The sequence below is a fragment of the Galendromus occidentalis genome, unplaced genomic scaffold (genome assembly GCF_000255335.2).
Source record: "Galendromus occidentalis unplaced genomic scaffold, Mocc_1.1 scf7180000077448, whole genome shotgun sequence".
NCBI lineage: Eukaryota > Metazoa > Arthropoda > Arachnida > Mesostigmata > Phytoseiidae > Galendromus > Galendromus occidentalis.
This window is the reverse complement of record NW_003805436.1, coordinates 73,809-85,101: the sequence shown is the minus strand read 5'-3', so window position 1 is coordinate 85,101 and position 11,293 is coordinate 73,809. Positions and strand designations below refer to the sequence as shown.

General features: G+C 52.4%; 1 protein-coding gene across 1 annotated transcript; it reads left to right on the top strand.

Moving 5' to 3' along the window:
* The first annotated feature begins 6,801 nt into the window (after nt 1–6,801).
* Nucleotides 6,802–11,265, top strand: Mms19 (MMS19 nucleotide excision repair protein). The gene is made up of 12 exons (XM_003743554.2): nt 6,802–7,003; nt 7,374–7,612; nt 7,702–8,040; nt 8,191–8,352; nt 8,457–8,548; nt 8,700–8,830; nt 8,975–9,341; nt 9,454–9,668; nt 9,766–9,928; nt 10,013–10,533; nt 10,643–10,722; nt 10,837–11,265. Exons 1-12 carry the CDS (start codon nt 6,949–6,951, stop codon nt 11,176–11,178), a joined length of 2,706 nt encoding a protein of 901 aa, XP_003743602.1. The 5' UTR covers nt 6,802–6,948; the 3' UTR covers nt 11,179–11,265.
* The last annotated feature ends 28 nt before the right edge of the window (nt 11,266–11,293 follow it).

Sequence of the window (11,293 nt, the reverse complement as noted above, 5' to 3'; positions counted from 1 at the left end):
GATAGGAAGGCGGCGGCGTTGGGAGGGATTGGAATGGACCGCCGACGACACCAACAACAACGACCTGCAGAGCGAGCGGGTGAGTGAGCGAGTCGGGAATGAACGAGGGCAGCGCCGCAGCGCCAGCAACCGCCTCGACTACCACCACCACTAACGGCGGTAGCCGCAGCGGCGGTGCCAAACAGGCAGGCCAGCGGGCAGGCAGGCAGCTCTAGCGAGCAATCGCACAACCAACGGTGCCATCGTGGAGGAAGAGGAGGACTTCGAACTGCCGGCGGCGGCTGCCTTCCCCCAAGTGTAGCTTCGCTGCTTGTGGGCCGGACAAGCTCCTCGACTGGGTTGGGTCCTGGATCGCTTTGCGTGGCTCCTCGTTCGCTCAAAAACAGCATCCTGGCCGATGGCGGGGTCTCTCCGCGCCTGATCTCAAGCCGCGCTTCCGAGAGGTTCCGCCGCGGCCGTTGCGACCGCCATTGGAGGCTGGATATAGAGCTCGCTCGCTCCCTCGTTCGCTCTTTCGTCATTTCCCGGGGAGCGAGCCGAAAAGAAAGGCCCACCTGAGTTTTGAGAGCTCTTGCTCGTTGACATGCACACAAACGGGCGGAGCTTTTCGTTAATGGCGTGCCACCGCTGGCCGCGATACCGGCGGCGGAATGGCACCACTCCTAAGCACCACCGCTCTCAAGCCGTCTTGTCGACCAATAAGACAGAAGTCTGCGATGCCCACTCCCTTCGAACGCGGAACGGACTCACGGGACCCATCTGATTTGATCTCATGGAAGTAAGAAGCTCGCCGGAAAATTATTGTATCTTGAGCCAAGATACTCCAATGTCGAGCGGAGCAGCCGGATACTTTTCCATATTTTTTCCCTTCTGATCCCGCAGCTGAAGTCCAAGGACCCTTCGTATTTTCGTCTCGACATGTGAGGATTCCTCGATCGTCTATGCGCCTGCGCCATGGGGCAGACCTCGATTATGAAGTTGAATCAGCTTTCTGAATTCATTGCCGAGCGCCAGGTCTCCGTTGGATTCATCTCCTCCAGGGGAACTCAGTGGGAGGCACGGCGGAAGTCCACTATCATCTACTTTGCCGTTTTCCATCTTTTTTTTCGACCGGGGTCTTATCGCTAGATAATGCTATCAGCGTCTTCAGCAGAGCTCTAATCAGACCGCGTGGCCGGGTTCGGAAAATCGAAGCGATCCGGGATATTCGTAGACGCGAATATACTTCTGCGGAACTTCTGTGAGACTTTCGGAAACAAGACAAAGCTCAGCGAATTCGAGAAGCGAAAATTCGCTCCAGAGAGCAATTTCGATGAAGGACGAGCTCTTGAAACTCTATTGAGCAAGCTTCCGAGCTGCATTAGGAATGTTTCGCCCCCTTCCCCTCCCTCACCCCCGTGGAAATCATAAATGGTCTCCGGCTACATATCTGATGCGATTCTTTTGCACCACGAGCTGTATTGTCAAGGCACTCTCCGGTTCATGATGAGCTATAGCGGCTAGTCCACGAATCCAGCCACGAAACCACAGCATCGACGTCAATCCGCATGAACTGGACGGAAGCAGAGAACGATTCTAAAATCCTGATTACAAGCAGTTCGAGCCCCGGCAATGAGATGGTACCGATTCGTGTACAGTGTACACGAATCGGGGACGCATCAGCGATAGAGATCAGAGCAGGTACCATTAGTGTAGGACAGTCGATTCCCTGCTGACCGCTTTCTCACCGCCAGTCCCCGCGATATTCCTGTTTTTCTCCACCGGAATACTAATGGATTCCGCAGAAAATTGCCGCGGGAAATTCATGGCTCTCCTCCTCATTAGTCACGGGACTTCGGAGGAATTCGAGCTCAACAGGGAACTCTGAGCTCTTGTGCTATTATTCGAGACCGCCTTCGACAGCGCATTATGGACTTTGAAACTTCTTTCTAATTTCGACGGATTCCCCCTTGCGGTCGATCAGGTCGACTCAGGAGCTCCACTTGATCGAGCCGATGAATGCCGATTTTCCGATCGAATTCTGCTACAGAACCGATTTCTGGAGAAAACTTCTTGACCGAAAATCGCTATCTCCGGGCAACGTCGTCGCCGTAAAATCTGTGAACAAGTGCCAGACTTCGGAACTAATTCAGCACAACGGCCCCAAATTCCCGCCTTCGACAACTGCACCACGCCTACACGGTTCTTAAAAGCAGGCAAGGTTGTTCTGCATTCGGGGTTCTCCTGAATCGGTTCTTTAACACGACTTGCCCGCGAGGGGCGGGTGAGGGCGGCGCGTAGAGCTCGTTCTTCAGACTGGGTCCTGTTTTCGTACTGCTGTCCTCTCGATTCCAGTCCTGAAATCCGTGAATTTGTTTCCGAAACCTCAACTCGGCGTGGGCTGGATCGGGGAGTGGCATTCGATGAATGCATCGAAAATATATCGAAATAATAATTCGTTGCCAGCGGCAAGGAGCCTTCCCATGAGTTATTTGCTTCTCCCGCGCGGGTCATGCGGACTGGACGCTCTAAATGACTGGTTCCTCCGAAGTCTCCGAATTCCGGAATTCCGGATCAAGAGGGTACCCAAGGGGCATCACTCATGGGAGTCCTACCGTGGACCGAAGAAAGAGAACGAATCAAGATTCCCCTGGTTTTTGAAGAGTGTTTCCTAGGAGTGCGTATGAGAAATGGCAGGAAGGGTACATGTATACAGAACCTTAAATACCAGTCGCATATAGTTGCTCAAAGTTCAGGATCCATAATCTTCCGCAAAGAGGGGCCAGCGGCGTTACTCGGAGTCGTACACTGTACTCTTTTGAAGTCCGATCAGATGATCGAAGCGGGATCCGGCGGCTTAAGCATCAAAATGCAGGAAACGACTTTGGCTTTGTTATCCAGGACGAAAGTCTGGGTCAGGGCTGATGAGGCAATCGTAGTTTGCGGAATTATGGAACGAAGAATTCATAATCATCTGATCTCGGACCTGAAACGAGTTGAGTTAAGCAGCGAGCGCAGCAGTCCTCGGCCACAGTTCCCGAAGAGTGAGAAACAGAGGGGGGATGAATACCTTTCTCTGAGGAATATTTTGCTGCTCGAGTCTTGTAGTGATCAGGTCTCTATTCAAAACTTCTAAACTGTGTGCCACAAGGTGAGACACACAGCCTTTCGCGAGACACTGGATCCCAAACACTCACGCTGCGATACTAGGGCGAAGATGAAGACGGAGACGGACCATCGCGATGACGGAAAATGGTCAACTTGATCCTTTTGCTTTTTTCCGCTCCGAAGGAGGCTTCTTCGTACTTCCGTTAGATTGTCATACGGAGTAAGAAACTTCGGCAGGTACTCCTCAACGCGGGAAATCGTGTCCAGTCCGGACTGCAGACACTTACCGACGAACGTTTTGTCCGACGTTCGTTAACTCGAGTATCACGGAATTCAATCGAATTATGTCAATCCCGCTCACCGAATCTACTCCGATATTTATGCGCTAGCTATGATTTCCAGGTAAATCATGAGTCCGCTGGCCCAGAGAGAGAGAGAGCTGACTCTTGGACACGAAGCCTTGCAGCTTCTCGATCCCGGAGTCGCTCTCCATAGGTCGCGCCAATGGAGGCGGTAACCTCGGCGAGATCCATGATCGATCGTGTTTTTTCGCTTATGCACCCAGGAGCTCCTCTGCATAGACCTGTTGATCCAGGTGCTCTAATTTCCTTGTGCCACACCGGAGAGCTCAGAGAAGAATTCAAACCGCAGGAGTGCAATGAAGTTCTCTCTTCGAATCATCGATAGGAGCCAGAGAAATCGCTCACGGCCCTTCTCCCAACTCTGCATCTGCGAAACAATCGTTGTCTCGCGACTCGCGAACTAACATTTTTTCATCTGCAGTACGCTCAAGCTGAACGGGAACAATCAGGTACTTCATCGGCTGAGAGAACTCCTCATCTGAAAGTTCCCCTTAAGAAGGAACGTTCGTGAGACCTCGTTCGGGAGGCATCGGATTGTACATAGCTCAGGTAAATCGAGCCGCAGTGGTTGATCTATCAGGTATGCTGATCTATCCACGCCCATTGAGAACAGTAGATCAGTTGAGGGTTGAGAGTTGACTAGGGGTCGACTTCCCTGGTGAGCTGACAGAATTGCTCTTGATATCCTACCACACCAACGGCGGAAAATGGACAACATTGATCGGTCACGCTGTAACGAGCCTCGTCTTCGTTTCTTACAGGGGAATGGTACTCCGCCTCCGAGGGCGGAAGTCGGAGCGCCTCGTACCGCAACGCTTCAGGAGGTTCGGATTGAAACTCAGCGGAGCCGCGAAACAATCGTCTGACGCTTAATACGCCCTCCCTGAGGAAGCGATTGGCTATCCTATCTGGCAATATCGATGATTCGTCAACCGCACCAACCAGCGGTCGGACGAAGCGTCAAGACCCAATTCAAGAGTGCTCTCAGGATATCACCGCTCGTGGCGGCTGGTGGGTCCGCCGGCGCTTGTCCGGTCACGCTTCGAGTCTTTTTTCCCTGCTGCGGTTGACTGTGGGCGTCGAAGAGGCTCCCCGTTGCCGACGTCTCGCTTGTGTCCTCGGTCGAAGATTTGATGTCTGATTCCACATCGTTGCTCTTCTGTTTCTCTGTTGTCTCTCGTCTGTCTTCTGTCCCAGCTTCCGGTAGCATCGAGTGCAGATTCCCGGAACATCCGCACGATTCTCCCCTGCTTCCCGAGAGCTCCACCTGCACGTTTCCGGCGCTCCAGCTGATCCTGTGCTTGTGATCTTCCACCAGTTTCAAGGCTCTTGACCTCCGATAGCTACGGAGTCCAGGCACCTTCATCGCTCCCTACCATCCGTTTCTCAGGCGTCCTGACTGCATGAACTAAGGCGATTACCGCCCTGATCCCGCTCTTCGTCGCTCGACAGATCATGAACGCTGGTATCTAGGATTCCTTCTGGAATCGAGCTCTGGCCGGGAGTTACGGCTCCCGGAAGGGAGAGCACCTCCCAACAATCGCGTGAGAGATAGGTCACGATTAAGGCTCCCGCAGCGTGCAATTCCAGCGTGACGTCACGTCGATGACCAACTTCGCCCTGCATGCGTTTCCCAAAGGTTCAGCTAGCGCCCTGAATCGATCGTCTCCGAATCCCCGAATTCTCAGAACAGCTACGTGAAGGCCGTGGGAGAAACATAGGACGTGGTAGGATTGCTTCGCCGTCCTTCGCTGCGAATTTTCCTTATCTGCGCATGACGGAGGCGGCGCGGTATCGCGTCGGTGGTCAGGCCTCGAACGTCTCTGATGGTCCGGTTCGAGTTCTTGGGGAATCTCAACGGTGAATTGACTCAATTCCCGCCAATATTCGGAGCTGGACGATACGGGTGAAGATGACACCTTGATGTCACAAGCAATATTCTGGCACATTCCCATGCTGTAGGAGCTAATCGAGATCGACTAGCTCCGGTACCGCTCTTCAGCCAACTCGAATCGATAAGGCGACCATACGTCCCGAGCACTGACGGATTCCCTCTCAACCCAGACAGACTAAGCTATTTCTTGCCCGTCAGCACTTTCGGACACCACGAGTACTTCTTTCTGCTCTCTCCGATCCCGGATCTGATTAGCCAGGGCTTTCCAGCATCCGGTTGCCCATCGGGAAGGAATAGAACGTAAGACCGAAATATCGGCGTTTTGAGATTATTCGTTCTGGGGAAACTCATCATCAGCCCAATCTGAACCAAGAAGGCACGCAGCGTCGGGTCGTCCACGGAGGCATCCACTGACTCGTTTCCGTCAGCTAACACAGTTCGACGAATAATTTTGTCGGAGCTCGGGTCCAACACCAACACGATCTTTCTCATCACTCATCACCTTGCTGCTTATCGCCCTCTTCTCCCGCTACCTTTACCTTGATTTCCTGAACTCTTCCGAAGTTGTCTCAACCCCTCACGTCGATCCGCGAACCCGATCCTCCCTTGGGATTTCTCTCCACCTATCCTACAGCTTGAGCCTGGGTTCCTGCTACCGCGTCTGTCGCTGACCAGGAACGGTCGGGTCAGCGCTAGACCGCAGGCTGTCTCCATTCCCCATGGGCGAGAAGTGGACCTTATACAACTCCGTTCTCTTTCCGGGGGCAAGAGCGTCAGCCGACAAGGGCGATTCGGCTCGCGCCGCCACCTCCCTAAAAGCCCGAGTCACTTCTCTTACAGACCTGTTTGCCGGAAAACGAAGCCTCCGGGTCCTCGTGGTATGTGTCGGCGATTACCCATAAAACATCCATTCAGGTCGCGGAAAACCGCGAATTCGGCGAGATATTGCTGCGAAAAACACACTTATATCACGAGTAAGCCTTGCGGAAGGGGGAACCCTCGGGTGGGAAAAGGCCTTCCTACTAAAATCCCAAGATGCACTTATGGAAAAGGTTTCTGTGATCAACGATGTTCCCTTCCCGAGACGGCCGTAATTCTCCCTTAAACAAGAGGCTCATATTGTTCAGTGATCTCGAGATGAGGTGCTCCCCGCAAAATCGCAACCCTGGCCCCGAATTTCTGTCTGCGAAGCCCGAGGTTGTCAGATCTCTTTTTGCCTTCATCCGTGTTGGAGTCAATGTCGCGCCCGAGACCGAAATCGCGATGGGTCTTGTTACGAGCTCGATATCGGACCGATGAGACTTCTGACCTAACCTATCGTCAGATTGATCGGCGAGAGTTTTCCAGGATGCTCAATGGGCTTGCGCGGGTTTCGTGGTCTGCCTCATCTCTAAACCCACACATCGGCCAGATTCCGCGTGTGTTCCTCGTGAGCAGGGGAGAGGGCGTTTGTTTTCAGTAACGCGGTCTTCCGGAGCTCTGGCGGAGCTTTTGAGAGAGCGGTACTCCCGGGAGAATAAAGACTAGCGACGCACGTGGGACGTTTCGCGCCGAGGAGAATCTGTGGACGTAAATCTCTGATTCGCTGGAGATTCGGCCGCCACCATGGTCAGCGACCGAGGAGATATTGTCGAACGCGAAGCGCAAAGACTCGTGATGGGTGAGACCTCTTCGGCACAAGATAAGATCGTTCCGATATGACATCTGCGATCCTTGATCATTGTGGAGCAGTGACTGAGGCTTCGCAAATGTTTGGATAAGCTAGAATGAGTTAAAGGAAGAGTTTCCAGCAGAGAGGGCGCAATGTCCCTCGTTGGTTCGGAAACGAGCGATGCTGAGCTGATTTGTGCGCATCGCGCGCACCTGAATTCTTCAGTGAAGAGAGCATTGGGAGGCAGGATCTCAAGACGATTCTTTTCCCGCTTGCTCTTTCTCTTCTATGGATGACGCTCACCGAACGGAGCCCTTCCGACGTCAGAATTTTCATTCTCGGACCAAAGCGCTTGGTCCTAAGGGGGTTTCCATTCCAGCAATAACATCCGGAGCCACGAATCTCCTCGCTGTGATCGAATCCATGGGATCCACTCTGAATTCCGAGGAAGTTGTGGTGCGGAAAGAAGCTCTGGAGACCCTGGGCGAGGTTATCCGAAGCATCCCGTCCGGATCTCTGAACGAGGGTGAGGTCGCACCACTGCTGGCGTACTTCACCGCGCAGCTCAAGGGCCACCCCGATCACTCCAGGGCGGCCATCATCGCTCTGAAAGCTCTTGTGAGTTCTTAGCCGCTCTCAAATCGCTTCTTATTTCTGGTCGGCATCGGGATCCGAATCGCACACAATCATTCGTCTCTCTTCCCCAGTTCGAGAAACAGCCAGTCCCAAAAGACGCGGTGGGACTATTCATAGAACGATTCTTCAACGACACGGCCCTTGTTGATCTGACGCGAGACGACAAAATGAAGCTGTACCTGATTTTCCACAAGATCCTGACCGATGCGTCTTTCCTAGAAGCAGCTAAGAAAATGCACAGTGCTTTCCTTCCCGGTTTCCTCCAGCTCATCGAAGCAGAAACCGATCCTCAGTGTCTGATGCTATGTTTCTCCATGTACCAAATCGTTGTTAGAAATTTCCCGCTCGGGGTTTATGCGGAAGACATGTTCGAGTACCCTGCAGCCTATTTCCCGATAGACTTCAACGCGGTGAGTCTTGTCATGTACCGGCTTAAAGGAGGCATGACCGAGTATCCGAATATTCCAGTATCGAGGTGCGCGGAGACGAAGTGTCTCCGAATGAATATCTGGGAGTCGACGTTTTCATTTACCCTGAATGTTCCCTCGTTCCCCCATAAGCCACCAGAGCGTCACGGAGGCGTCACGAGGGGCAAACTGCAGGAAGCTGTCGAGGAGTGTCTTCTGAGCCACAAATCGTTCGAAGAACATGTGATAAAACTCTGTTTAGAAAAGTTGACGTCTCAGCACCCCGATGCCCAGATCGACTCACTACGACTGTTGGTTAGTTCGCTCATGGGATTTCCGCCTTTTTCTGGCGATGAATTTCCATCGTTTCGTTCGTGCATATGGGTAGAGCCTCTCGTCAACCGAAGTTCACGTTGCAGAAACGAGCCGTATTGAAGTATGATGCGTCCATCGCTACAGAATATTCTCAAGCCATCTGGCCGACGTTGAGGATGCTCTACATGGGGCACCGGTGAGCACTGGATACCTTTCTCGATACATGGGAGGGACAAAAATTAAAACTTTTCGCCTGACGAAACTTGAGACGCTCCGAAAAATATTTTCCCCATCCAGGAGCTCACCCACGATCACGACGCTGAGAAACTATTTGGTCTCTATTCCAGGGGCGAGCCCCTCTACGAGGAGGCCATTTTCAGGATGGTAACGGCCCTCGGGCAGAGGCTCTCCGAGGTTCCCGATTGGCGAGGAGAGGTAGAGAAGTTCTCGAAAACCTTGTGGACAGATTTCGAAGCTGGTGAGACTCTTAACTCCTTGCAACGTGTTTCTTCATGTCCGGACTCTGATCTCCATCGAGAAGTCGAATTTGCCGAGCCGATTTCGCATTTCTGTCCCTCTGTCTATCTCTGCCGCCGAATAATTCCGTTCTTGTTTCCTGCAGTCGAATCCTTTGTAGAACATTCCGGTTGGCGCTTCATAGTCGCTTTTGGTGGCGGCTCGACGCGTTGCGCGACGGTTATACTGCCGAAGGGCTTCAACAAAGTGACTTCGTTAATAAGCGATGGACAAAACATCAACGACTCGTCAATCGACGCCGCTTGCGCCCTTGTTCACGTTGTTGCCTCGCTAAAGGATGGTTTCGGGGATGAAACTCTCCGCAAGTGCGTCGAAATGCTGGCCAGTCAAGGCTGTGCTCTACTCTTGGATCAGTCACGAAGAGAACACCACGTGAAGCTCTTGGGCATGCTGACTATGGTCTTGCCCCTTGACACCGCGATCAGGGATGCCGAGAAAGAATCAATCAAGAGGTACGTCTTGCGGGTAGCGATTTCACGATGCAAGGAGAGTTGTGACCAGTTCTGGCTATTAAGGTGAAATTCAATCCTGAACCTCATCGAAGCTCCGACGCTCGTTCCACAGATTCATCGAGAATTCTATTCTCTCGAGCTCGAGCATACCAGCGCATGCTCTGAAGAACTTCATAGCGGCTTGCAGCTCTCATTTCGGTAAGAGCTTCGGTGCGGATCTCTGCAAGCTCGGGAAGGAGTGTCGATGCGTTTGGTTGCTCGCGGGGCTGGTTGACAAGAACGGTCAGAACGCTGAAGAGATCTGTCACGAATTGCTAAGCATCAGAGGTCAGTTGAAAATCTACCCTCCTATAAAGGCTCTCATTCGGATCATTCGGAACCTTGTATCCGAATGCTTAGTAACTCAATTCTCGCCCGTTCTTAGATTCATCTGCATTGGAGGCAGTTCAAGAAATCCTCCTCAATCATCTCCCTTTGGCTGACACAGTTTTCAACGAGCTGCTGACGACCTTCGAGGAAATACCCGATGATGTGACTCAACACTACCAAGATCTTCTGGCTATTGCTACGAGATCGGTCCCGTCGAGGTGAGGAGCAAAAGATGATCGGAGCGTCTGCCCATACCGATGTTTCCCGGAAGTGGACGCTCATCGGCATCGAATCTCTTCCAGCGTTATCAGCACGCAGATCGACAGCCTCTGTGGGCGATTGAGCATAGATTCCACATCCTTGCTCCAATTCCGCGTTGTTCTGTCGAATTGTCCTCCAGCCTATCTGACAGCATCGACGTGTCGAATTCTAGCTGACAAGCTGAGCAGTATAGCTAAGACTTCGGCATCATCATCCTTGATCTTGAGTCAGTGCCTGGCATTATTAGCGAACAAACATCAAGAGGGCTCGGATGCCAGTTGGCTCAGGGAACTCCTGGAGAGTGATTGTCTATCAGTCAGCTACATTGCGAAAGGACTCTTGATGCGGAATCACGAGCTCTGCGAGAACTTCATGGAGGTCGCCTTCAGAAACATCTGCGATCATAATGAGGGTCCGGTCAGCTTTGCAACCATCGTGAAACCCGAACCGAAAATCTTCCCTCGGGAAGGAGGGTGCACCGCGAGAATATTATATACCCAGAGATTCATGACCTGGTCGATGCCAAGACTTCTGGAAAGATTCGACACCGCGTCTGAAACGGGTGAGTTGATAAATCCGATATTGCGTATATTCGTCTGGACAAGATTCGTGGACGGGTGAGAAAACAATCGGGCGCTGCACGCCAAGATCTTACAAGAGTTGTTCCAAAGAGAAAATTGCGCTGTCCTCTGCGATATGTCTCGCGCTGCATGAAGTCTCCTTGGAAATCGCCGAGAAATTCACGTCTAAGGTAAGTTCAAACTCAATGCACAACGAAAAGATGTTTCTGGAAAAATCGATAAGAAGTGTGGATTCTGGACTCAGACGCAAAAACCTTCAACACTGTAGGATCGTTTCTTTGCAGCTCCGGCCTGTGATCCTTTGGTGCTTGAGCCAGCCCTCGCTGCCGGCGGAGCCGAGTAAAGGTCTCCTCAAGTGTATTCGACGAAACTTCCCACAGCTGCAGCTGTCGATCCATGCGGTCATCCAACCGCTGCTCCGATGGAGTCAGAGACCGTCACCGATGGAGCTCCGGATAGAAGCGATATCCGGTCTCCATGAGTTGAAGGATCATTTCGAAACGCATCAACTGCTGCCCCACAAGAAACAAGTCTTGAAATCCCTACCCATCGGTGACAGAAAACGCTTGATTCGGCGAGCGGCAGCGTGCACGAGCGTGACCTGGCACATGTTGGGAGAAGCTTGAGCTTCGAGCTCACCGGATCGAGACCCACAATCATTCCAATCGGGGAGCCCCCGGTCGAAATCCCAACGATGCTCTTCGAGACCCAGGGGTTTGTTGGCGTTTATTAAATAAAACG

Coding starts and splice junctions, on each gene's coding strand:
- Mms19 (XM_003743554.2), top strand. CDS start 6,949: ATGGTCAGCGACCGAGGAGATATTGTCGAACGCGAAGCGCAAAGACTC. Junction 10,534..10,642: donor CGACACCGCGTCTGAAACGG/GTGAGTTGATAA, acceptor GTTGTTCCAAAG/AGAAAATTGCGCTGTCCTCT. Junction 10,723..10,836: donor CCGAGAAATTCACGTCTAAG/GTAAGTTCAAAC, acceptor GTTTCTTTGCAG/CTCCGGCCTGTGATCCTTTG.